The sequence below is a fragment of the Marmota monax genome, unplaced genomic scaffold (assembly GCF_021218885.2).
Source record: "Marmota monax isolate L192 unplaced genomic scaffold, Marmota_monax_Labrador192_F-V1.1 WCK01_AAM20220418_F8-fsc00003, whole genome shotgun sequence".
NCBI classification, from domain to species: domain Eukaryota; kingdom Metazoa; phylum Chordata; class Mammalia; order Rodentia; family Sciuridae; genus Marmota; species Marmota monax.
Genome location: NW_026694084.1, coordinates 28,280,115 through 28,307,535, shown reverse-complemented (window position 1 = coordinate 28,307,535; position 27,421 = coordinate 28,280,115). Strand labels below are relative to the sequence as shown.

Below are 27,421 nucleotides of genomic sequence, written 5' to 3'. Positions count from 1 at the left end.
TTATTTTCCTTATTCTGCTGTGAAATGATCTTATTCCATTATTCATTTATTATTTATGCTCACAAAAATGTAAGCTCCAGAAGAAACGATACCACGACAGGGCTGACAGCCACAGCATCCCCAATGTCTAGAACCCTGCCTGAAATAAGTGTCCAGTGAGTGAACAAATGAGGACCTGGTCACGTTTTTTTTCCCCTGCCCCTTTAAATATCCTCCAGGCGCACCGATTTAGGATTACTACTCAGGGCAAGAACTAGGTTAAGGGCCTTCGGTCTCGCCATTGGTTGGAGCATTTGCTGTTGCTTCTGGCAACTACTGTTTTCTCCCAGGCATGTGGTCTTCTGGCCCCGCCCCGGAACGCCGAGCCCCGGGCCTGTAGTAATATCAGCGCTTGCCCTTTAAGCCGCGGGACGTCGGGTCACGTGATTCGCGGCGCCGGAAGGGGAAGTTTCGTTTCAGAACGCTGCCTCGCTCGTCCGAATTCGGTGGCGCCACGTCTGCCGGTCTCCGCCTTCCGCACCGCGGCTTCGGCGGCTTCCGCCTCGACACCTTCCACTCGCTGAGCCGGCCGCGTAGTGAGGGTGCCCGCACGGACAGACCCGCGGCTGTGCGCATCCTGGCGACTTGAGAGGCCAAGATGTCGGACATCGGGGACTGGTTCAGGAGCATCCCGATCATCACGCGCTACTGGTTCGCTGCCACCGTCGCGGTCCCCTTGGTCGGCAAACTCGGCCTCATCAGCCCAGCCTACTTCTTCCTCTGGCCCGAAGCTTTCCTCTATCGCTTCCAGGTACTGGCTGGCGTTGAGGAATGGAGACTACGGGCCCCAGACGGCCCCGCGGGAGCGGGGCGGGCGGCGGCGTGTGTGTGCGCGCGCGGGGCCTGGTGGGATTTGTAGTGCGTCCGACTCCAGCGGTTTAGGGTGGAGTCCTGTGGGCCCCGGGAGGCCCTGGGGCCAGAGCTAGGGCTTGGGTAGTTGGAGACAGGGTTTGGCCTGGTGGAAAAGGACTAAATTCACCTGTTGAGTAAGCTAGCGCTTCCCGCGCTCCGCGTTCAGTGAAGGAGGCAAAGAGAAGTCAAGTCAATGATAGTTGCCAGTCTCTTGGATGGCTGATTATCAGACTGGGTTCACCTGGTGCAGTACCCTCTGACCTACTTCTGTCACCCACGTGGTGTCACTTAATCTGTAGTGTTCTCTTGACCAGCTTCTAGCTGAGTTGTTGTCATTGTTTTTCTTTCCTCTCCATAGAAATGAGTTAAGGTTAGAGACAATGAGTTTATTTATCTGCATTTTCCCCTGGTTCAAACTTAGAATCTTACATGCAGTAAATCAGTGTGTTGCTAAAGCTTGGTCCTTGTCCCCAGTGCCAGTCCATTAACGAGGTCACGGTTTTGAGAAAATGGAAAAAGGTTTATTGCTTTGCTAGCAAAAGAGAAACAGGAACTCCTGCCCTAAAGTCTGTGATTCTGCCCATCCGCAGGAATAGGGAGCTTTTATAGAAGTGATTCAGAGAAAATGAGATTAGGGAGGAGAGATAAGGAAGAAGTTTAGGGAAAAGATGATCAGGGAGAAATTTAGGGAAAATAAGATTGGGGAAAAGAAAGAAACATAAGTTTCAAAGACACAAGGATATAATCAAAACATCAAGTAAACCCCTGTTACAAGTGTATGAAGGAATGAGTAGAGAGTAATTTGCTTAAGAAATGGAAGACCTTGTTATTTTCTAAGCATGAAGGAAAAAATCTAGAGTATCATTCCTGGTGAGAGAATGTCAGTTTCCCGGAGGTTATCTGTATTCACTGGATTCTGTGATTTTAAAACTTTAATTAGTGGGACTGGGGCTGTAGCTCATTGGTAGAGTACTTGCCCCATACTGTGAGGCACTGGCTTTGATCCTCAGTGCCACATAAGAATAAATATATTGTGTCCATAAATAATAAAAAATAAAAAAGCTTTAATTAATGGCAGTTAAGATTTCAAAATCTGAGATTAATTCCAGCAAAACTCTCTTGCCTTTCTCCTCACTGGGTATTATTTCTTAGTCTTTACTACTTTTTCGTCTTTAAAATTTTTAAATGTTGGAATGTGCCACAGGGATAAGTTATAGGACCTCTCCTGTACCCACCTCCCCCTGCAGCCAGGTGATTTCATTCAGCTTCATGTGTATGTAAGTAGAACTATCAAAAGCAAATATGGTATAAAGATCTTCAGTCCAGGTGTATCTTCTAATTTCCAGATTTGTACATCCATTAGACTTCTGGAAGTCACCACTTAGATGACCAGTAAAGATCTCAGTCACACTCAAGGTGCCCCAAACCAAATCTTCATTTTCTCTTTGCTCTAGAAGTAAATAGAACTCTATTATTAAAGGAGCATAAGCTAATAGTTGTGGAGTGATCCTCCTTTTTTTCTCATACCCCACAATCTGCCAGAAAATCCTACTGATTCTACTTAAATATATATTTCAGAATACAACCCCTTCTTATTTTCCTTTGCAAGCCACTATCTTTCTAACTGTGGTCCTTGCAGTCTTTGGACAGCTAGAGGAGTTCTTTTAAAACTTAAATAATGTTGTGTGAGCTTTCCCAAAATCCTCCAAAAACTTCTCGGTTGATGAGTAAAGTCCAAGTCTTTTTACTGACCTATAAAGCCCTCCACTGGACCTCATCTCATACTACTCAGCAACACCTATTCATTAGGTGCCATAATGAGATCCTGCTATTCCTTTGGCATCTAACTAGATTGCTCCTCAGTGCCTTTGCGTGTGTTATTTCTCTGCTTGAGGAAGGTAACCATGGCTCACTTGTTTGGTTCCTTATATCTTTCAGATCTCTCCCCAAAAGCCGTTATACCAGCAAGGTCTTCTTTGATCACCCTACATAAAAGAGTACCCTTCCTTCTCTCCATTTCCCTTACCACCGCTGCCCCCCCCCCCGCCCTTTTTTTTTTTTTTTTTGCTACTTATTGAAACCAGAGTTTGAGACCATACTGAATTTTCCCCTAGTTGGTGGGTGGGGTTTGTGTAAGCTGTTGGCTTCTGTAGCTGAGAAAGCTAACTAAAGTGTTAGCAGCTAATGCCTGCAGGCTCCTGCTTCTTGGGGCCTCTCACTCAATCTCACCCCTTATTATTTGTTAATCTGCTCTCCCTAGAGAGTAAAGTTCCATTATGAGAGCCAGATATCTCTCTCTCTTGTCTACTACTGTCTTTGTCACTTAGAATAGTGATTAGTACATTGCAGATGCTTTTATGCTGGTTGAATTCATGGAAATAATTGGACACTTGCTATGTGCTAGGTCCCTGGGTTGTAATACTGAATAAAACAGAAAAGATTCCTGCTCCCATGAAGAAAATAGAGAAAACACATGTGATGAAGAGTGTGTAATATTTGATGGACTATTGTAGAAAAGCCTCAGAAGACAGTTGAAGAATGTCTTTGGGTAGATCTGGGTCTGGACACTGCCTTCCAAAAAGAAGGAATAGTAAGTTGAAAGTCTTTGGGACAGGAACTGGGAACGTAGAGAACATTGGTAAGCTAGTACAGTGACAGTCATGTGGTTGAGGACTGGTAGATAAAGACAGGGGAATGGCTAGGGATGAGTGCTGTAAAGCAAAGATAGGAAATAGGTTGGGGCTAGATAATAAAGGATCTTTTAGGACATGTTGAAGTTTAAGATTAAACTTTATATTATTTTTTATAGAGCTGGGCATCAAAATCAGGCCTTGTGCATGGTAGGCAAGGGCTCTACCATTGAATTTTATTTTGAGGGCATTATGAAGTCTGGCAGCCTTTTAAACCAAGGACTGACAAATTGCCTTGACTACCCTATGGAGTGGACTTGATGTGTGGGGAAGGGCTAGGTAATGGGATCAGAGAGAAACGAAAGGAGGCAAGAGCAGTGGTGATTAGGACTAGGGTGGCTGCAAAAAGAGAAATTGGATGGATTTGGAGTTGGAATGGACAAGATTGCCACAGAGTGGATGGTTGAAAGAGAACTCAAAGATACCATTGTTTTCTTAGGAGCAACTGAGTGGATGTTTGGGGAGGTGCAGAGATTGGGAATGTTTGGGGAGGTGCACATTTGGTGTGTGTGTGTGGGGAGTATGGTTGAATGATCATGCTTTGGCTGTTGTTAAGTCTTGAGATGCTTTTTAGGCACCCAAGCGGACATGTCAGATAGGCAGTTGTTTAGAAGAATATGGTTCTAGAGCACATATGTGCACATTACCCAACATGACACCAGACACAAAGTGCACAATATGTACTCTTCAACAGTATTGGCAGAGTACATATTGTGCACTTTGTGTCTCGTGTCATGTTGGGTAATGTGCACACATGGGGAGTAGTGGTTTGTAAGTCATTTTGTGAGAAGGACCTGTCAACTGGCTCTTTGACCCTTGTGAAATTTTGTTCACTTATACCTTATACAGTAAGATTAGTAAAATATTTGATAGAAAAAAGCCTTTCTAGCTGGGCGTGTTGATGCATACCTCCAATCCCAGCTACTTGCGAGGTTAAGGCAGAAGGATCACAAGTTTGAGGCCAGCATGGGCAACTGAGGGAGACCCTGTTTCCAAAAAATTAATAAATAAATGAAAGAGGCTGGGAGTGTAACTCAGTGTTAGAGTACTTGCCTAGCATACGCTCCCTGGTGTGTGTACACACACACACACACACACATCCTTTCTAATAGGCTGCAGGTGTATAATGTTAAAAGTGGTAGACTAATTAGAGAGTTGTCATTCATGCTACACCTCCATGATTTTCCCATCACTCTTGAATTGTTTCTCCCAGGCTTGTTATCCTGAGACTGGGATAACAAGCAGGCAGGTTGGTGCTCTGGTGGAAGGACCAGCAATTACACCTTGTCTGCTTCCTGCTACTCTTGCCCATTCTGGACCAATTCAGCTTCAAATCCACCTGGAAGATCGATTGCAGTGGAGGAAAATTTGCATGGTGCTGATGTGTATGGACAGTATGAGGTGGTTTCACAATTTCTGCAAGGCTTACTTTTTCCTTAGAAACTGAATGTTGAACAACTTAAAAATTAGGAGAATGATTGATTTAGAATTATGCATTGTGATGGAAGTGATGAGTTATTTTTCCTCCTTATCTAAAAGTTTCCTCTGTGTAGCTTGATGGTTTGGAACTCTGAAGTTTAAAATTATTTTGCTAGTTTGGATGGGTCAAAACAGGTGTGTGCTAAGAGTCACTATATGGTTGTCCACAATTTCTCCCTATTTCTAGTCACTCAGACTAGAAATCAGTCAAGTAGTTCATAGTGATGAAATGTCTTCATTATTGATCCTTGATTACAAGAGAGATGACAATTTCCTTCTGCTCTAGTGTTTTCTGAGATTGTCTCCCAGGGCTGCCTGTGTTGTAATACTTCTTTCTTTGGGCATTACCCCCCCTTATATGTGTGTTGTGCTTTTCCATGTGTTATCTTACTTCCTCAATCATCCCCATATGAGTGTTAGCCCATGTCATACACAACTGCAGTTTGGGTTCTCTTTCAGGGAGTTGAAGATAGAGCTAAGTTATCTTACTTAACTACTTTGCATGATATCTACCAAAAAATAATGAAGTGTTCAGCAAAATGTTTTGGAAGGTGATATCTTCCAAAGCAGTTATAGCAAATTATTTTTCTTTTTTTATTAGAACAGAAAGACCAAAGGGTTTCAAGTAGTTAAATCATGGTCTCAAAGCACAGCTCAGCTCCTTACTACTTGTGAACCCTTGGATAAGTTATTTATCCCCTCTGAGCTTCAATTTCTTTACCTAAAAGTGGGGATAATGCAATAATAAATTAACTCAGAAAAGAGTTAATTAACTCAGAAAAGACTCCATTGATTATATGATGCTTTATCAATTTTAGTGCAGCTTTTTTTGGGAGTAGGAATTATATTAAATAGGTATATTAATTGTAAGACACATCTTAATTTCAGAAACACAAAAACAGGTAATTTCAAGGTGAGGAAATATGTTATTCATGCCTCTGTTAAATAGAATACATAGGAAATGTTTGTAAAATGTCAGTATGTAGTCTGATAAGCAGGCCACTCAAAAAATAGTTGCCTGTTTTACTTAGGAGCTGATAAGGAACTCTGCCTTACTCCCTTCTCTCCATGGATAGTAAGACTCTAGTTTTAATTTGTAATTGAAATAGAAATATAACTGCTGGATTATTATCCTATTTTTTGTCTCCTTAAAAGCATCTCAATTTGTAATGTGGAGATGAGAACTCTCAATTTCTCTAATTTGTTTCCAGGGATAAGAAATGATGCCAACCAAGTATGTGATTCAGGCTTGTGTTTATATTCATCAAGCTTTTGCTTGTGGCATCACATGTAACTCAGTGACTTGGGGGAGAGAGACATTTCACATAAACTGGAAGGAGAATGAACTTTGACTGTAGGCTGAATGGAAGTAGCTTCAAGGTTTGAATTTAAAACTGTAGTAGTTAGTGTTTTGGTATGAATATTTGAAAATCTGTCCTTAGCGGTTTTGTCCACATGAGACATTTCTACAGTGGTCTGTAGATAAGGTTGCCCATTGGATCATGGCTTAAATTTTTACTTTATTGTTACAGTATTCGAACAAGAAAGTGTATTGTATATTTGTAGCTTGTTGAGTTTTCCAGAACTTAATACATGTATTTAGCCAGCATCCATATCATGAAGCAGAATATTACTAGCACCCTGAAACCTCACTTTTGCAACCTTCTGGTAGTAACTCTTACAAGGATCACTACTCTCTTGACTTTTAATAGAAACATAGATTGTTTTTGTCAAGATTTATACTTTCTGTAACTGGAAATACACAGCGTGTAGTTATGGGTCGAACTTCATTTATAAACGGTGTGGTGGAGAGTCACCTGTATTGTTGTATGTGGTTCTAGAGGCTCATTCTCATAATTCCAGTGTGTGAATATATTATAATTTATTTAAATATTCTACCGTTCTTTAATGGATCTTTGAAGTAGTTTCCAGTTTGGGCTTTTATGAACTGTGCCACCATGAACATTCTAGTACATGTCTTTGTGAACCTAGATAATTCTTGGTGAACATAGGCATGCTTTTCTGTTGAGTATATATTGAAAAGTAGAATTGATGGTTGCTAATAACTTTTTTTAACCCTAATTTGATTTTGAGCACCTTTCATTTAAAAGAAAGAAAGAAAGAAAGAAAGAATGGAAAGTTTCTTTTAGTACTTATCTAGTTTGTTTTAAAAAAAGAATGCCAGTTTGCTAACATCGGTATTTGGCACACAGGTTCTCGTCATCTTTCTTGTCTTGCTTGGTGACCTATGTAGACTTTTCTTAATCTCAAACTGAATGATCCTTTTTAAAGTTCAGAAAAATATTTGCTTTTCATACTTAAAAAACCCCACTCTGGGCTCTGGATGGCATTTGTAATTATCTTAGCAGATTATTTGGGAGATTTTAATACAGGCATGGCTCAAATTATAATTTTAAAGTAATACAAAAACAATATTAAGTCTAAGTCTTTTAGATCAATGAAAGCCAAGTATAACTCAAGGGTAAGCTTAATGAACAGGGAAGAGAAATGAGGTATTTTGACAGACACTGATTTCTAAAGAACAGGTGCACACTGGCTAAAAATAGTGTTGTGATATCAGCCTTAGAGAAAATGTAGTCAGAAAAAAAACTTGAGATTTCTTTTCTTAAAATTGGGCCTTGAGTAACTTACAGGGGTATGGGGGTAGCTTAAATGTGATTTGTAAAACCCAGGTCGGTGGGTGTCTCCTAAAACATTGTGATAGTAACACCCGCATACTTTTTTTTTTTCTTGTAAACAAAGCACCATTTTAATCTGCTTTCTTAATTCCAGGCTTTTACAAACCCTGTAAGATAGGAAGGCAGAAGTCATAGGACAAATGTCACTGAGTAGATGATGAAAGCCAGTTCGCAGATCCAGTCTCTCACAGCCTCATAGGCCAGAACTTGCTTCTGGTCTTTACTCTTAGTGTTTTTCATAAACAGGGAGAATGAATTTATAGGTTTACTCTTAGTTCATTCCAGGGTTATCCCAGTATAATGGTACTGAACATTTTTACTAATTATAATTATACCTCATTATACTGTGTTATTTGTGAGAAATGTTGCAAAAAATAGGGGTTTAGTATCACAGATTTTGGAGTCAGACTGGGACAGAATACTAGTTCTACCCAAAAGCATTAAAGTAGGGCAAGTAGTAATATATGCTTCTCCTTTTACAGATGGAAATTGAATCTGAAAAATGGTAGCTTGTCAGCAAAAAACTTAAATTCCGGTCTTATTTGCAGTGCTCTTTTCATTAGACTATACTGTTTATATGATAAAGTCATGACCAAGTCTAAGTGAATTTTAACCTATTTTGTTTTACTGGTTCAATATGGGAAAGTTTTTGGAAAGTCCCTTTTGGGTATGTGCAGTGCGTTTTCCCCCATGGGAAATTTAGCTCTGAGGATTACCTTCCTACACTTGGAAAATGTAACTTCCCAGCTCTGTGTCTGGCCATGCCCTGTGACTGATAGCCTCCTTTCTAGACACACCTGAATTGTTAGTGGTGTCTTTCATTCATTGTGGTTTTGCAATTTTTTGGGATTTTATACCAAGACCAAATTTCCCCTCCCTCGTGTCAGGTCTTGCTTCTTTTGACATGGTAGAGTGAAAGCCAATATCATGCTGACATTAAAAAATCTAGGAAGGCCACCTATTTCACCGTTATTTAATATTGTCCTGGAGTTACTAGCCAGTGAATTTAACAGGAATGAAAAAAGAAACAAAATTTTATGTATGGATAGGGTTGTATCCTTGGAAAACCTGGCTTAAGTGGTTGAGTATAAAAGGAGATGGAGATAGCTCTATAGAAAACTAAAAATTGTGAAAGAATTCTTGGCTGGGAATTTTTAATTTTTTTTTCGGTTGTTGATAGACCTTTAATTAATTAGTTAATTAATTTATATTCGGTGCTGAGAATCAAGCCCAGTGTCTCCTCACACATGCCAGGCAGGTGCTACCGCTGAGCCCCAGCCTCAGCCCCATTTATTTGTTTTTGGTTGATATTTTCTACATATATATAAAGGTGAAATTGCTGTTGGTACATTTATATCTGCAGATAACATGATTTTGTTTAATTCATTCTATATTTCTTTCCCTTTCTCATACTTCCTCCTTTTACTCCGCTGATCTTTCCTAAATATTTATGTTATCCGCACGCCTGTAATCCTAATGGTTCAGGAGGCTGAGGTAGAAAGCTTACGGAGTTCAAAGCCATCCTCAGCAATAGCAAGGTGCTGAGTAACTTCCTGAGACCCTGTCTCTAAATAAAATTACAAAAAAGGCTGGGGAGATGTGGTCCCTGTAAATGGCCCCAGAGCTCCAGTCTCCAGGAGCATACCCCCAGGGATCCACCTCCTTCAGCCTCACCCTACGGCCTATAGTTATCACCCAGTTAAACCTATCAGGGAATTAATGCACTGGTTAGATTTAAACTTTCTTGCATTGTCTCTCACACATGAGCTTTTGGGGGATACCTTAAGTCTAAACTATAATGCAGGGTCTCATTAAGTTGCCAAGGCTGGTCTCGATTTGTAATCCTCCCACTTTAGCCTCCTGAGTTCCTAGGGTTGCAAACATGCACTACCATGCCCAGTCTAAAATTTTTAAGTCATGAAAGGTGCTTAATTTTTCTCATAAAGCAAAAATTAATTTTCAGATTTGTGAATATAAATTACTAAATGGTGAGTATGTGGGAGAAGACAGGCACTCATCTGCATTTTAGAAGGAAGTATAAATTGATCAAACACTTCTGTAGGCATTTGGCAATATCTACCAAAATAAATGCATATGTCTGTTGATCTAGCAGATTGATTCACAGGAATTTATCCTGTATGTATGTGTATAAAAAGGATAGACAAGAATATTCATTGTGGCAATTTAACAGTTTAAATGAAGTTTGGATGTACACATAAGAGAAATACTGTGAAGCCAATAGAAATATTTTTTCAAGGGAATAAAACAAGGTTTAAAACAGCGCAGTATCAAGTAGGATGAAGGATGAATAATAGTAACACAAAAGACTGATCAGTTGTTTGAAAAAATGGCAGACCGTATGTATGGGACACCCAGACATAACATAGACTCTTGTATTTTTTGTTTTGGGGAGTATTGTTTTTGTCACATTGCATGTTTAGCACGTCAGTTTGAAATTAAGAAATTCCTGGGGATGTGGCTCAAGTGGTAGCGCGCCCGCCTGGCATACATGCGGCCCGGGTTCGATCCTCAGCACCACACACACACAACACAAAGATGTTGTGTCCGCTGAAAACTTAAAAAATAAATATTAAATTCTCTCTCTCTCTCTCTCTCAAAAAAAAAAAAAAAAAAAAAGAAAGAAATTCCTGTTTTGCGCGTACCTTTTGAATATCATCTTTTTAGGACAGTTTGTCATCCCAGTATATTCTTTTTGTAAATAGAGGTACTGTTAGAAATGAAGTCTTTGTAACCCATTTGGCTGGAGATTGAAAGTAGGGGCGTTCTACCACTACCACTGAACTACATCCCTAGCCCCTTTTATTTTTTATTTCGAGACAGGCTTTCCCCATGTTGTTGAGGCTGGCCTCAAACGTGTGAATTTTCATTTCTTCTGCCTTAGCCTCCTGAATGTTGGGATTATTACAGGTGTGTGCCACCACACCTTGCAGTAATTCATTTTGACCTAGGCTGCCTTATATGCCTGATTTCAGTAAAGACTAACCATATACTTCTATAGTATTTGTGTTTTTTTTCCCCCCAACTTGTTTAGAAATAGTAGGGCTTATTTTATGATGTCATTCAGTTGATTTGCAAATTGATGTATTTGTAATTGATATGAACTTTTCTTCAGTTGTTTTCTTGAATTTTATTGATGGTATCACGTTAGTAGTTCTTATTGAGGAAAATGCTTCACAAGGGTTAATTTTATTTAATTAAAATTAAAAAATTAACCCAGCTTAGAGAAACTAACAGCTGTGTTTATTTTGATCTGGACAGATTTGGAGGCCAATCACTGCCACCTTTTATTTTCCTGTGGGTCCAGGAACTGGATTTCTTTATTTGGTCAATTTGTATTTCTTATATCAGTATTCTACACGACTTGAAACAGGTATGTTATCCATAGTTGTTTTATGTATTGTTTCTTTCTTAATTACTAACCCTATATTTACTTGGAAGAATTTTGAGGGTAGTTAGCATTATATAAAGAGATGGCATAGTGATAGTACATGCTCTAGTATGTAAAAATTCAAGCATGTACAAAAGTAGAGTCAAAAAATCACTGAACTTTTTCATTGAGATCAAATTCACATAACATAAAATTCATTTTACTGTTTTAAAGTGTCCAGTTTAGTGATCTTGAATATATTCACAATGTTATTTAACTGTCATCACAGTTTACTTTCAGAATATTTTCATCACCCTCCCTGCTCAAAACCCAAAGCAGTTGTTCTTCATTCCCTGCTTCCTCCCAGTCTCTAACCACTGCTGATCTTTCCGTGTGCGTTTGCCTATTTGGAACATTTCATATAGCCTTTTGTGACTGGCTTCTTTCACTTAGCATGTTTTTTAGGATTCATCCATGTTGTAATGTGTCAGTATGAGTCCATTTGACCATCACTCACCTCTAACAAGTTTCTCATAAGCAAATATTATTTTATCTGTATCAGTGGCTACTCCCCCTTTGGAACAAAACACCAGAAATGAATGATATCATTTGCTTTGTATATATTTCAGTAATTACCTCTGAAATGTAAGGACTTAAAGAATAATCTTCGGGGCTGGGATTGTAGCTCAGTGGTAGAGTGCTTGCCTAGCACTTGTGAAGCACTGGGTTTGATCCTTAGCACCACACAAAAATAAATAGATAAAATAAAGGTATTGTGTCTAAAAAAAAAAAAAAAGAAAGGAAAAGAATATCCTAATGTTATTTTTATTTTTTTGGTACCAGGGATTGGACCCAGGGGCACTGAGCCACATCCCCAGCCTTTTTAATTTTTTATTTTGAGGTAGGGTCTCACTAAGTTGACAAGGCTGGCCTTGGGCTTGCCGTCTTCCTGCTTCAGCCTCTTGAGATTATAGGTGGGATTATAGGTGCTCCATACCTGGCAAATACATGCCTTTCAAATACACCTAATTTTTAATATTATTCTACCTGAATAACATTTAAGAAATCTGTGGATTAGTAGGCCTAGTTTCTTAGAAATTGCCCCCTCTTTCCCAGTCATAGAACACTTTGAAATGTTCAGGCTGAGTTTTTTTTTTTTTTTTTTTTTTTTTTTAATTAATAGCTTCATTGAGATACACACTTGCTTGTCTCTCTACATCTACATTGGAAATTTTTTGAAAATAAATGAGTCTGTATAGAATTTTCTTTGTCATTATTTCCTAAACAATGCAGTATAATAACTATTTGTATAGTGTTTGCATTGTATTGGATACTGCAACTAATGTGGAAGTGACTTAAAGTACATGTATTTAGGCTATATGCAAATAGTATATACCATTTTTTTATATAAAGAATTTGAACATTTGCAGATTTTGGTATCTGAGGGGGGTCTTTGAACCAATCCCCCATGTATACCTAGGGATGACTATAATTCACATATCACACAATTCATTCAGTAAAGTATACAATTCAGTGGATTTTAGTATTGTCATGGTTGTATAAACATTATCATAATCATCTTTTTAGTGGTACTGGGGATTGAACTCTGGGCTTTGTGCATGCTAGGCAAGCACTCAAATCATTGAATTACACTCCCAGCTCTTTTTAAATTTTGAGATGGGATCTTGCTGAGTTGCTCCAGACTCGCCTTAAATTTGCAGTCTTTCTGCCTCAGCCTCCCAGATAGCTTTGAGGTAGGTGCCACTGTGCCCAGCTCATAATCAACTTTACAATAGTCTTACAAATGGGATCATTACGTGGCCTTTTGTGACTGGCCTCTTTCACTTAGTATAATATTTTTAAGTTTCTTCCATGTAATATATATTAGGAGTTCACTCCATTTTGTTTATCTGTTTATCAGTTAATAGACATTTGGCTTAGATTAATTTTTTGGTTATTAAGAATAATGCTGCTATGAACAGTAGTATAGCAATGAATTTTTGAGATCATCTGTTTAACCTTCTTATTTCATGCACAAGAAAACTGCTTGGAGCAGTTGTGACATGACCTAGAAGTCACGGAGTTATTTGTGATAGGATAACTAGGATTGGAACCCAGGTTTACTTACTCCCCATTTTCTCTTTGCCTCATGTTAATATTTTGACAAAATGTTTGCCACTTGCATATTTTTCTGCCTGGCTAAATTGGTTAAGTATATAGCAATGTAGGCTTATTTATGAGGTTTCTGATTTGAACTACAAGCCTGCAATTTGAGACCAGTTATTTGTAAATATGCCAAATAACATAGTACTATAGTTGGTGTGATTATAATATCTTAACTATTCAATCTAAAGAATCCTTAGAAATCACAAGTGAAACTATTATCAAAGAAGCACAGCTATAATTAAAATTCAGAAATTTCAGTAGAATCTCAGCTTTGATTCATCACAGTGGCTCTCTAGCATGAAGCATCATTAACACTGTGGCTGAAGAAACCTATTTTCTTTTAGATATATTCTTCTGCTTTTCTAACACTTTTTAAGTTTTTTTTTTTTCTTTTTTAATATAACTGGTAAAATGTGGAAGGGAGGAAAGGTAAGTTTTGAGCTAGAGTGACTTAGTTATTGTGTTTCTTTTCTCTGCTTCTGATTAGGAATCATCATTAGAAGAGTTGGGCTGTTAATTATTCTGCCCAGTAATAAAACACGACCTGGTTAATGGTGCAGTGATAAGAACATGAACTAGTAGTTAGACTTCACTCACCTTCCAGCAAGCCATGTGATTTTGGTCATGTTACTTTATTTCCTCATCTATAAGAAGAGGGTCATAGGTCTTTCCATCACACCTCACAAATGCAGTGTGAAGAGTAACTCAAACTGTGGAAAGGTTGGCTCTCACTTTGTGTCCCTTTCTCCCTCATGTCATTTTCCCATACTGGAATATAATACTTTCTGTGAAGACAGAGACTGAATTCTCCCAGTACCCAAACTGCTGCTGGACAAGTGGTGATGTGTGTGTCAAATAATAGTGGTCACAATAGTGAGCTGCCAGTGTAGTTGTGCTTAAGTGTTTCTGTTCTTAACCATGACATTTGGCTTATTTTCATTTCCAGGAGCATTTGATGGGAGGCCAGCAGACTATTTATTCATGCTTCTCTTTAACTGGATTTGCATCGTGGTATCCTTCAGTGTTATTTTGGGCCAGAAATGAACCAGTTTTTTTTTTAAGGTTTTGAGAAATAGTATTCTATAAAATTTCAAACTATATAGTTTTTGCATCTTTGTTTACTACAGTTAATAATTAAGAAGAATAATTGAATTTCTTCTAAAAAACTGAGGTAAATCATTTAGTCCTTAAGTGATGCATTTTCTTGACATTGCTATTGTGGGGTTTTTCCACATTTGGTTGAGTCTTATTACTGTTCCTTCTCCTTGTTCTCAGTTCTCTGTGTTCTCATGGGTGACAGCTTGTTGACTGAAGCACAATGAGATTCCGTGCCATGAGACAGCTTTTGAAATCTGTGGTTCTTATCAGAAGATTAATTTGCAACAGCAGTGTTTTCTGACGACTCCATTGCTGTCCTTTTGGGGTCCTGAATAATAATTTAGTCCCTCTATAGACTATCCATCTCTGGATACAGTCCGTCTCTGCTTTATATCAACCACAGTTGCAGTACCCTTCCAACTGTGAGGCTTTTACAGATGGTAAAAGTAGCAGAAGGGACTCCATGGCTCAAGTCCTGGGCAGAGTTTCTGTTGGGCTCAGTCTCTGTTTAAACTTGGCCAAGAGCCAGAAAATGTAGGACTTTGGATACCCTTTCCTTTAAGGGAATGAAAAAAAAAAAGTTTTGGACTTCATCCGTGCTTTAGAGCCATGAGTGTGAGTAGAATCATTATTTATTTCAGATGCACAGGCATCTCTATCCCCTACTTGAAGGAGAGATACTAAAACACAAAGGCAAGGCACAGAAAGGAGACACCAGGTGACTAAGTCATGCTGAGGCTGTTAACTTCTATTTCTCCTTGAAGTATAGTCTTATGGAATATTCATGATGAAGATTTGAACCTTTGTGTTCTTCAGTGGTTTTTTTTAACCCATTAAGTCCCAGATTTTCAATTCTATGAATAAAAAAGTATTCAGACATTATTTCAAAGTTAACATAAGTGGTATATTTGTCACTCAGTTTGTTTTATAGGTGTTCCACATCTGGATTGATGGCACAAAATGGGTTAAATAGTCTAAATAACAGAAAAGTATTTTTCTTCAGAACATAGGAATGAAATGAACTTTTAAATGGGGGATAATAACCCGCTCAGTCTTGATGGGTACAGAAAACTTTTTTATATCTGATCTTTAACTGTATAAACCAAGATTACTGGCTTAGCAATGGATATGCAAGTAAGTGTCCCTTTAACTATCTATTTGCCCTTTTATCTATTTAGACTTACTACTAATAGCCTTTGACAAGTTAGAATTAATATGAACTGTGTGGTTAATTATTATTTTTGAACTTATACAACAATGATAGATGTTGTATTTTGAAGATCTTAAGTCTGCTAAACTTTGAAGCTCCTATATGAGTTACTGAAATTATTGCTTTTTTGCTCATAGTTTCTTTCATATTATGTTTGAACATTGAGAATAATGTTTATGCTGGGGCTGGAGATGTGGCTCAAGCGGTAGCGCGCGTGCCTGGCATGCATGCAGCCCGGGTTCGATCCTCAGCACCACATACAAAGATGTTGTGTCCGCCAAAAACTATAAATAAATAAATAAATATTTAAAAACAAAAACTTAAAAAAAAATAGAATAATGTTTATGCAGTATTTTCTAGGCATGTGTGATGGTTTCTATTTTTTAAAAGTTGAGATTATATGGTAATTAAACTTTTTTTTCAAATAATACCTTGACTCTGATATTTAAATATATAATTGTGTTGTATTTTACTATATGTCTAAAGTATATAATTATGTTGTATTTTACTATAGAGTTTTGTAGCATTTTTTGTATGATAAATAATAGGATCTTTTGGAATTCTGATCAGTTGAATTTTCTTTTGTTTTTTGAATACCTGTGAAAAGTTTTTTGGAGGGGAGGAGTAAAAGGCATAGTAGATTTGTACTAACCCCCTTTAAGTGCTCTTGGAGCCTGGTTTTTAAATGTTGACTTCTTTTGCAGTTGCTGATGATTCCTCTGATCATGTCAGTACTTTATGTCTGGGCCCAGCTGAACAGAGACATGATTGTATCATTTTGGTTTGGAACACGATTTAAGGTACTTTACCTTAGTTGGAAAAACTTCCTTTTCATTTGTCTTTGCAGAAATCTCTTCAGCCAAGAGATGTACTTTCTGACTCGTCCAGAAGAGGTCACTGCAGAGCAGTATACCATAGGCAAGCCCCTTTCTCCCCTCTGTAGCCCAGCTCTCAGCTGACCCAGAGTCCCTTGTTAACTATTGTTACTTCCCCATCCCCTTTGTACCTCAGGCTGCTCAGGGGTATGTATATCCCTGATTGTTCTCGTGTGTGTGTGTGTGTGTGTGTGTGTGTGTGTGTGTGTGTGTGTTTTAGAAGGAAAGCTACCATGTGAAACTTGCCATTTAAGATCTGTTTTTGGCTGGGGATGTGGCTCAAGTGGTAGCGTGCTCACCTGGCATGCGTGGGGCACTGGGTTCGATCCTCAGCACCACATACAAATAAAATAAAGATGTTGTGTCCACCGAAAAACTAAAATAAATAAATAAATAAATATTAAAAAAATTCTCTCTCTCAAAGATCTGTTCTTATCACTCTCTCACTCTGTTATGTGCTTAACACTTTAGTGAAAACAGATTTTTTTGTTTGCCTCCAAAACATTTCCCTTTGTACCTGTTCTAACAATGTTTCACCTGTAACATCTTTTTTTAAAATTTTTTAAAAAATATTTATTCATAAGTTTTAGGTAGACACACATTTTACATTTATGTGGTGCTGAGGCTCGAACCCAGTGCCCCGCACATGCTAGGCAAGCACTCTGCCACTGAGCCACAACTCCAGCCCCACCTTTAACACCTTTTTGATACCCTTCCTCTTGCAAATTCTACCCATCCGAGACCGAATGTATTTCTCAAGTCTCCTGCCTGTAATTAATTAGTCTTGGTCTTGGGCCTTTGTAGTGCTTTATGTTCCTGTTATAGTATTTACCTCAAAGTTGCCTTAAAGTTATTAATGTATAAGCCTTCCTTTACTAGTTTGTGGCGTTCCTTGCAATGCCCTTAACCTTTGGTGGGAGGTCTTGAAGTTGATAGGGGACTTAGATGTTTAATACATGTGTAGAACTGTCACTTGGGAACATATTAGTTAAAGATATCAATGTGTAATGATGTAAAAATTCAAGGTAACTATTTGTAGTAATTCATTGGTTGGAATCTTAGTGTGTTCTGTTATAAATTGTGTTTTTAGTAGCGTGCAAAGATACTTGTCTACTTTCTGAAGCTCTTCCTTAATATTAATTCAGCAGGACAGGAAACTTCATCTGAACTATGGGCAACAAACTCTGATCTTCCAGTTACAAATAAGTCTCATTTTCAACAGGAAGTTTTAAAAGTATAGTAGGAATGATGATAGATTGATCTGAAAAATTTTGCAGTGACCTTCCAAAAGATTTATTAAAGCCCTTATGAATATATTCCTCCCATTTTAGTCCCCATAGCAGCTTGTCCTCCTCAGGTGTGGGTATTTATGTTTACATATATTTTTTTCCTAGGCCTGTTATTTACCCTGGGTTATCCTTGGATTCAACTATATCATTGGAGGCTCGTAAGTGATAATTGGATTTATTTAATTGGAAACTGATCCTTGGGAAACTTCTATTCATCTTTATCTTCTTTTTCAAATTTAATAAAATCCTAAAGAATCTTAATATTGATGTATTATAACCTTAAAGAATAGTTACATTTTGATGTAATTGGTTAAATTGTAGGGTGATTTTATTACGTTGAACATTGAGTGGTTATAATTTTGTTAGCTTATCATTAGACAGTGTCTTCTATATATTGTGTTTGAAAAAATATGCATTTCCTAATTGATTATTCAGACTAAGCCAGTGTAGTACTAATTTGTGTCTGAGATGACTCCTGTAAGAGCTCTCTGTAGACTTGCTGTGTCTTAAGGCATTTCTTGAATGCCTTGGAAACTGCTCACTGTCACAGAAGTGCAGATGAGAAGTAGTTTTGTAAGTGGTTTGATGGTATAGAAATTTAGGCTAAGCAAGGTCAAATATCAAGGTGCAGCTATTTTAAAATCTCCCATTTCTATTCTTTTTTTTTTTTTTTTTTTTTTTTGGTATTGGGGATTGAACCCTGGGGTGCTTTACCATTGAACTATATACCCAGCCTTTTTTATATTTTTTATTTTGAGACAGGGTCTCACTAAGTTCCTTAAGGGCCTTGCTGAGTTGCTGAGGCTGCCTGGAACTTGCAGGCATTCTCAACCACCTGAGTTGCTGGGATTACAGGTGTACAACACTGTCCCACGCAAGATCTCCCATTTCTAACACTAAAAATATTTTCTGAGAGTTTAATAGAATTTAATGGTATGAGTTCTTCATGTATCTGACACATTTGTTCTGTGTGATACTGACTTCTGCATGTAAATTGGGAGAAGTGAATGAATTGAGCAACAGATTGTTTAGAGCATAACATGTTCTGAACATGATAAAGCTACTGTCCCCTACCTGGAAGGTGATATTGATTGCAGAATCATGTTGCGGGTGAAGACAAAGATATGTAATAGTAACAGTGGACCCGTAAAACCTTGGGGTGACCTCTATGTAAACCCTGGGAAACCTGGAGTAGATTATTTTAGGATGAAGGGTGTAGGTCAGCTTTCCTAAGGAGTCTGTGTGGTATCTTACACTCAAGGATGCAAAGCAAGAGAGAAGCATAAGGACTCCAGGATGGGGGAGCTGGTGCTTATCAGCCATCTTTTCCTCACTCCCATTCTTCTCTTTTGGTAGACTGTATAGTTGCTTGTGTTTCGCAGATATAGTATTCATGAAAGTGCTTAGAAGCTTGCTTTGCAGCTTTCCCAACTCCTGAAGCAGGAAGTAGCAAAAAGTATTTTGAGAAGAGGCTGAGGCTTGAAAGAGATGTCAGAGGGGCTGCTGGCCTAGAAGAGTAGCAGGTCACATTGGTTCAGCAGCCTGATTTTCCCTCTCCCTCAGAATGCATTTGTCACTCAAGACTATAAAAGGGCCTACTGTAGAGCTATCACAGACTCCTGGGGACTGTAAATGGGCTGAGTGAAGGTGCTCTTCCTCTTGCTATTACTTAAAACTTGGTGCATTTCCCCTTATTGCTCGAATGTCTTTAATTTGACTCTGTTTGCAGGGTAATCAATGAGCTAATTGGAAATCTTGTTGGACATCTTTATTTCTTCCTGATGTTCAGATACCCAATGGACTTGGGAGGAAGAAATTTTCTATCCACACCTCAGTTTTTGTAAGTGTTTTCTCTCTCCCCATGCTTCCCATACAGTAGTTGTACTACCTTTGTTCTCCTTCATGATACCCCTGAAGGGACCACTGATGACTAGGTTGAGACATCACAGAAAGGGAATCAGCTCTGCTGAGAAGGCTGAGATACCTGACGCAGCTCCTGGGAGTGAAACAGTGGGCAGGGGGTGGGCAGAGGAACAGGATGACAGTGGATCTTTCCTTGGAGAATCAGTTTCATTCATGATTTCCACTGAGGAAGGGGTAAGTTAGTTCTGGTTAGCAATTTTAAACTTTTTTATATTTTACATTACAGAAAGAAAAAGTAGCATTATTGGAAGTTAAAATGAGAGACTTGAAGTCCATGTAGTCGCAATCCCTATGTTCCTTCTTTGCCCTTAGGGTTGGCTAACAGTGAGGCAGCCAGGGGCAACAGCTCTTTGGGTTTGAATGTCATTCACCTGGTATACTAGTTTTGATATTGAAAAGTTACTTAATAAAACCACCAAACTTCATTTTGTAAGTGGGTAAAGTGAGGGGCTGTCCCTTCTCTCAGGACTGGATGAGGTAAGACGCACTGCTGGGAACACAGCACAGGTACTTAGTAAATAAAAGCCCTGTGCTGGGTTCCTAATGTTGGGGGTGGGGAGGGGTTTGACGAGCCCAGAAGAGACTCTCACACACTTGAGCATGTAAGTAATGTGGCCGTTCTGTCAGTGAAGTAAAAGGCTGTTGAAGCAGGACCAGTTAAATCACCATCTGGGTGTCACAGTCTGCCTGACAATCACGCCTAATCTCATGTCAGGGATATGCAGTAATAGCTTGCATTTAAAAGCTTAAAAAAAACAGCAACAACAACCTTTTGCATCTTGCTCATTTTAGTGTTTTGCAATTCTGTCATTCTTTCAAGGGGTTTGTGGGGGCAGCAAAATGGGAGTAGGTCTCCTCCACCTCCCTTGTACAGGTTAGGAATATGTTTGTAAAAGACTATCGTGAACTGTAGTAAACAGACACATGTAGTATTGTTGCTATGGGTTTTTTTGGTTGTTTTTATTGTTTTGTTTTTCCTTTAAGAGAATCAAAAGAAACTTCCTTCTCTTCTGAGCCTTGGATTGCCTTCAGGCTAAAAAACAAATGACCAATCTGCTTTCTAATTATCAAAGGATATAATAGCAGCAGGTTTGGTTTTCTCATCTAGGTTTATCAAGTAGAATGGCAGATGCATCAATTAAAAAGCTTGTACTTTGGTGGGCAGCCAGCAGTTTTTTTACTTTAAATGGCCATACGCTGACGTAAGGGCTTATAGATATTTCTTAATAATGGACAACAAAAGTGTACAAGATTCTAAGGACAAAATTGGTAGCACACTGTATCCTGTGTTCCACTTGAGCTTTCTTTCTTGGTGAAAGCCCTTCTGTTAATTTTTGCATAAAGATCAGATGACAAAATGTAGCTCCTTGCAAAAACAGTAACTGCTTTGAAATTACCATAAATTTTTGTTGATTATGTATAATTGGGTGTCTTTTTATACTAATTACTTGCATTTAATTTCACCATCCGCTTAAGCAATGGAGATGGCTTCCATATTGTTTTAGAGTAAGTAGCAAAGCAGGCAGCCCTAGCATTGCCTTTTTCAGGTGTTTATTTTATTATGTATATTATTGTATCAGATACAATATTGTATCAGATGTTATAGATGTCCAGAACCCAGCACTTCGTAGTACACTTTGATTTAATGGTAAAACTGTATTTGTTTTATAAGAGTTGAGTTGCTAAGATGATCAGTATTTTGCATTCCATTTAGGAAAGCAGTTATATCTTCTATATATAGTTAATTCTCTGTGTAAAAGGAGTGACCGTGATTTTTTGTGAAGGAGCATGGAGGCAGGGTCATACAACAAATGAGGACCAGAGTCATCTACTGCTGTTAGCAGGAGTCTGCATTTTAGTAAGGAGTGAGTACAGGGCACCAGCTCTGGAGTTGGGCTGCCTGGGTTTGAATCCTGACTGTCATTTTCAAAGAACTTCAGTCTTGCCCCAGTTTTCTCCTTTATAAAGCAAGGCTGATAGTAATGTCCTCCACATAGGGTTGTTGTGAAGACTGGGTGGATTTATAAACATGCAGTCCTTGGTGTAGGGTAACTGCTTCTTGAAGGATAAAGTCACATAGTAGCTGCTGTAGTGTAAGGTTGTACTTGTCACATTTCTTTTGGGAAGTCGCCTGTCAGAGCTTGCTGTGGCTGCCAAGACGGCTTTAAGCACGGTAGCAGTTCATACTCTTTCAAGCAAAATTTAAACGTTAGGATCTGATAAGTAGAATAGGTTTAAACATTCTCAGTTTACTAAAAAGGTAAGAATGGGAAATAATGGGAAAATGCTATTGAGCGTAGGCTTGGGTTTGTTTTCTTAGCTGTTTGGTGACTTCTGATTTGTTAATTTGTAAAGTAAGAAATCATCTAACCTTTCTGGACTTCAGCTTTCCCACTGTCTGGGAGATAGGAAGAAGGTGCTTGAGGGACAGATTATGAGTACAGCCCTAAAGCCTTCTTTACCATTTGGTGGAAATGCTGGGCAGGGCTCAAATGCAGCCCGTGGATTTGTCCTTTGCAGTGAATTAATTTTGTTCTTTGATCCAGTTAGATCCATATTTAGATATACCAAGATGCTATCAGTCATTCTTTCTAGTTGTTGGGCCTGTGGGTGTAATCTTTTTGTTTCCATACTGTTCTGCATGAATACTTTTATAGTCAGTTAAAAAAGAAATGTTTAGAGTGTGAATTTAACTGAAAGCTTGATAAAGTTAAGAAACATGAAAAGCAAGTGCCATCTGTGGTCAGGGCATTGAGCTAGGTGCTGAAAAAGCAAAGTTAAATAAGGCATTGTCCCTGGCCTCCTTCACCATGACAGATGCCATGGGAACACGCAGGAGAGGGAGATGTGCCGAATGGTGGGGTATTCTGTGGAAGTGACTTTCTTCTCTCCTCTGCCTTTGTTTCCCCCGTTTCTTCAGGTACCGCTGGCTGCCCAGCAGGAGAGGCGGGGTGTCAGGATTCGGTGTGCCCCCTGCTAGCATGAGGCGAGCTGCTGATCAAAATGGCGGAGGTGGTAGACACAACTGGGGCCAGGGCTTTCGACTTGGAGACCAGTGAAGGAGTGGCATCTGGCCTGCCCACCAGCCGTTCCACTCAGGCAACATTTCTTCCCACTGCTGGGTGCGCTTAACAACACCGAGTCTAGCTAACGCTGTTGGACCTGACCCACACTGAATGTAGTCTTTCAGTATGAGACAAATTTTTTTAAATCCTGAAGGAAAATACAAGTGTTCCTCAAGTTTCATGATTCTCATTCAAGTCCTTACTGCTATGAAGAACAAATATCAACTGTGCAAATTTCAAAACTGACTATTTTTTTGGTGTGTTTTCTTCCTTTTCTGTCTGAATAATGGGCTTTAGTGGTTCCCAGTCTGCTGGCACCGAGTTGGGCACCTGGGGTGGGGTTACCAAACCCTGTGAAAAGGATTCTTGTCTCTTTCTTGCACACACACCTCCCTTCTACTTTTCCCAATCCCCTAAAGTTTCAGCTAGTGGGGTTGCCCATAAAATGGTTCTGCCTTTGGCAGACTCTTATTTATTGACTTTGCCAAGGCTTGGTCACAAAGAACTTGTTCACAGTTATTTTCCCCTTTGGCAGAACTGTGACAATAGGGAGAATACTGAAGCAGTGGATAAAAAACTTTCTTAGCTTTGGGGATTGTGCCAACCTGACAGCCACAGCAACCATTAGCCACCTCTTCAGGTGTTCTTAATGAAACACCACGGAGTCAGGATGGACCCATATTGCTATTAATGAGGGTTGAGGGTTATAACTAGGCAGTTTTCTAATTAAGTGATCAAAATTTTAGTGGAGTTGCTTCTAACACAGGAGTTCATTTTAAACTATGGTGAACACAATCCTTTTGTGTTTCCTCTGCAGGGCATATTGGCTTTGTGTACCCAGAGTCATTGGATTGTTATATAGGGAGGTTTCAAATTACATTGGCCACAGGGAGATGCTCCCTTTGGGAGGCTCCTGGGCATTGATTCCATTTCATTCTTATTCTGGATGTATGTTCATTGAAGTGCCCTATTAAAATTGTCTGTTTTTTTTTCCCTTTTGCCCTTTCTTCATCAAGTGTTTCAGTTAATTGTGAGAAAAGTGCAGCTCTTCTGTATGTAAATCGTTTTTTAAAGCTAATATAAGCACATCTAAGTGAATCACTGATAATTTGAGGTGTAATGGCTTTAGAGTCATTTGCATTTGAAGGTCTTTATTATTTTTTGAGTCTGGAATATACAGTGTGAATCAGACCAGCTTGAATACCCACGACGACTCCTTCATAGGTGAGCTTTTTCCATCAGAGCTCGGCTCATCAACAAATAAAGTTTTTGTAGGCTGCAGTGTTTCATAGTTTGTTTTTATTCTGAAAGCAGACAACTAGGAGCATGGTGAGTGGCTGCCATACTTTGAGTCAGCTAAAAAGATTTTGGACATTTTGATCAGCTTCTTTTCAGGAAAAGTACCCTAACAGTATGGCTCCTTCCCCCATCCCCATTCTTATTAAACTGTGATGTGTGTTATAATACGAAATATGAGTTTGCAAAGAGCTCCTCATTTTTAATAAAGTTTGTGTGTACCTTTCCATATTTAATTTATATGATAAAATAGTAGGTGGAGAGAGTCTGCACCTAAACTGTCAAATGTCCTGCTGTTGACCTGTGGCCACAATAAAATTTACTTGTAAAGTTTTAGAAGCCATTACTCCTATTATATCGCTTGGGCACTCACTGCAGGAGTGGAAACTTGTGTGTGTACGATTCTAATGGTAAGTGAACCAGGGGTTCTGTGCCCCCATATCAACCTATTTGCTTGAGAGCAGTAGTTTTTCTAAAGGTCTATAAGTTTTTGGAATTCTTCAGTTGAAGGCATAATGTTCTTTGAATGAAATTTTATCTCAAACATAGGAAGCTGATAATTTGATGGTCTTTGACGGGATTACCTATCTTTCTGGGATAATTTTACCAAAATAAATTAGTTTTGACTTGGCAAGGTAAGACATGACAGTGGATTCTCTTTATGAATGGAAAACAAAAATCCTTATTTTGTATAGATGGTATCCCTTTTTGTAACTAATCCTTTTTATTGGTATAAATTGTAAATTAAAATGTACAATTTGAAGGTTGTCTGTGTTAAGTTTCCATGTCCCTTTTGTGCTCTTTTAGACATGTAGTTTATGTCAATTTTCCATCGATGAGCATTTAGTTAAAATCCAGTTTTTTTGTATTAGGGGGACACAGCAGACCCTTTTGTACACGATTTTGTTCGCATGTTGGAGATGCACAATTCCCAGGTTTTCATGAAGCGGATGCTTCTGAATTTTGGGTTAGGAGTCATACCTGATTGTTAAGGTATTCTAGTAGATTTTACACATGGTTCTGAGTCCTAAAGTCTATAGAATTGGTTTAATCCCAGACTCTAGAAAGCAGATTCTATGACATTCTTGAGCCATCCCCCCCCCTTTTTTTTTGCCTTGGGGGTGAACCATACAAGTCTGTATTCCTGACCTTGGAGTACATTTATGTGAGGATGGGGTGACAAGAAGCACTGTGCCTCCCTCTTCCATTACTAGGGAAATACCAGAACGATAGGAAGGAAAGATCCTATTTATTTGGAAAGACATTACATTGCCAGGATCATGGGGTTCTGAACTGCCTTTTGAGTAACATCCATCTAATAATAGCTGGTGTTGGAGTGGCCAACATCTTCACTGCCAACTATTTCTGAGCTCCCTTGTTACATTTTTAATGGTAATTTAATGCTTTGAATAGCAAAAGATTAACCTTTGGGAAAAGTTACTCCTTTCTTCCTAGACTTTTAACTGGTCGCATCTATTGAAGGCTGGGCTGAGCATCTGTGTGAACTGGGAATTTTCTTGTTTGCTCTTCAGAGTGGCTCAGGATTGGGATGGGGTGATACCATGTCCTGGGATTCCTTATGTGTGGTTTAAGTCCAGGGTGCTTTTCCACATGTTCCCCTTAGCTCACATCAAGATCTCACGTCTATTCTGTCACCTTCATGTTCAGTACCGAGGTATGCTCCATTGTGAATAATTTAGGCCTGTAATCTGAGGTTTCCCAGTATGGCTACAAGTGAGAATCATATCATGTGGGACTTTGGAAATATTTCGTTATCATTTCTGTTCTACATGTTCTTAAGATTCTCAGTGATTCTGATATTCAGCCAGGTTTGGGAACCAGTGTTTAAGAATGTGAAATAAGTATTAGGTTTCCATTTTCCAGAAAAGGAAATTTAAGATTCAAGAGAGATAAAGTCACTTGATTAGGATTGAGTAGCTAGAAGGTGCCAAAGACAAGATAGGAGTTGGACCCTAAATTTAGACACTTGCTGCTGCTTTTCAGTTGAGGCCAAAGGAGATTGTTTTAGGACATGTTATGTCTTTGGGGGAGTGTGTGTTCTACTGGCAGATGGCTCGGCCCATAGTGGCTACTTATTTGTTGAGTAAGTGAACACGATTATTATACGATTTGACACGCTGCCAGAGTAGAAATAAGTTAAAACTCGAACAGAGGGGGCTAGATTTTGAAAGATACATGGTCATTTCCAGGCTGAGTCAGGGGCAGCTATTGTTTTTAGGTAGAGGAAAGAAGAAACCCGGTAAGAACAAGAAGTTTTGGGAAGAGGGAACTGGTTGGGTATAGAATACAGCTAGGGAGTGGCAGGGAAAGGCTGGACAGGTAGATGGGGGCTTAATCTCAACAAGCCTTTTGTGACATCACTTGTACTTCATTTTGTGGGCAATGGGGGGACTATTGGAAAGTAACTGGCTGTAGCAGAGGAAATTGGGGGAGAAGGCTGGGCAAGGAGAAACTGCAGCCAAAGCTAGCAGTTTAGGGTCTGCTGCTGTGGTGCAGGTTTAAGATAAGGTCACCTGAGGCAGTGGTACTACGGCTGGGTTATAGATAGGGACCTCAGAATCGCTGGGACTGAATGAGGAAGAGGAGCCAGGGCTTAGATCAAGGGGTTTCCTTTGTAATACTTGTAATACTTCATCCCTAGAAACAAGACAGGTGGATGCCATTTATGCGCATTGTTGGTGCAACACAGACAATTAGATGCTTGGACCAGCCTGAAAATCTAACCACTATTTGTAAATCACGTCTCCAGCCCTTTTTATTTTTTATTTTGAGACAGGGTCTCTCTAAGTTGCTTAGGGCCTTGCTAACTTGCTGAGGCTGGCTTTGAACTTATGATCCTCCTGCCTCAGCCTCCCAAGTCACTGGGATTACAGATCTGCACCCAGCTTGTAAGCATATTTCTGTGGAAAAATACATTATGGACTCCAAAATCACCAACCTTAGGGCAGCTTAATGTTTCACCAAAATTAAGGGCTCAATCTATACCTGTAGGCAAGGTTAAATGTCACCTCTGGTGGCCCACTGGTGCCTCATCTCTGCTTAGTGACACTCATCATTTGCTTATTCTCCTGTGGTCGGTAGGCATCAGTCAGGATAGACTACGTATTCACAGCTGTATCAAGGCTTAGCACAAGTCATATGCAGGTACTTAAGTCTGTTTTGCAGTGAACTGAGATTTGGGCTGGATCACAAGTTGCATAGGGATTTGAACTGTTCAGGGAGATGGCCTAGTCTCCCAGGAACATTAGGGTTTTGTCACTTGTGTAAGGTAATGATAGTCTCCTGAAACAGGATATTAGAAGAGGTTGGAGATAATGGAAAAATGAATTCA

General features: G+C 39.1%; 1 protein-coding gene across 1 annotated transcript; it reads left to right on the top strand.

The window, feature by feature from the left end:
* The first annotated feature begins 442 nt into the window (after positions 1–442).
* Derl1 (derlin 1) lies at positions 443–24,832 on the top strand. The gene is made up of 8 exons (XM_046464766.2): positions 443–790; positions 11,039–11,150; positions 14,260–14,324; positions 15,519–15,545; positions 16,326–16,421; positions 17,891–17,943; positions 19,515–19,625; positions 22,629–24,832. The coding sequence occupies exons 1-8, from the start codon at positions 638–640 to the stop codon at positions 22,765–22,767; spliced, it is 756 nt and encodes a 251-aa protein (XP_046320722.1). The 5' UTR covers positions 443–637; the 3' UTR covers positions 22,768–24,832.
* The last annotated feature ends 2,589 nt before the right edge of the window (positions 24,833–27,421 follow it).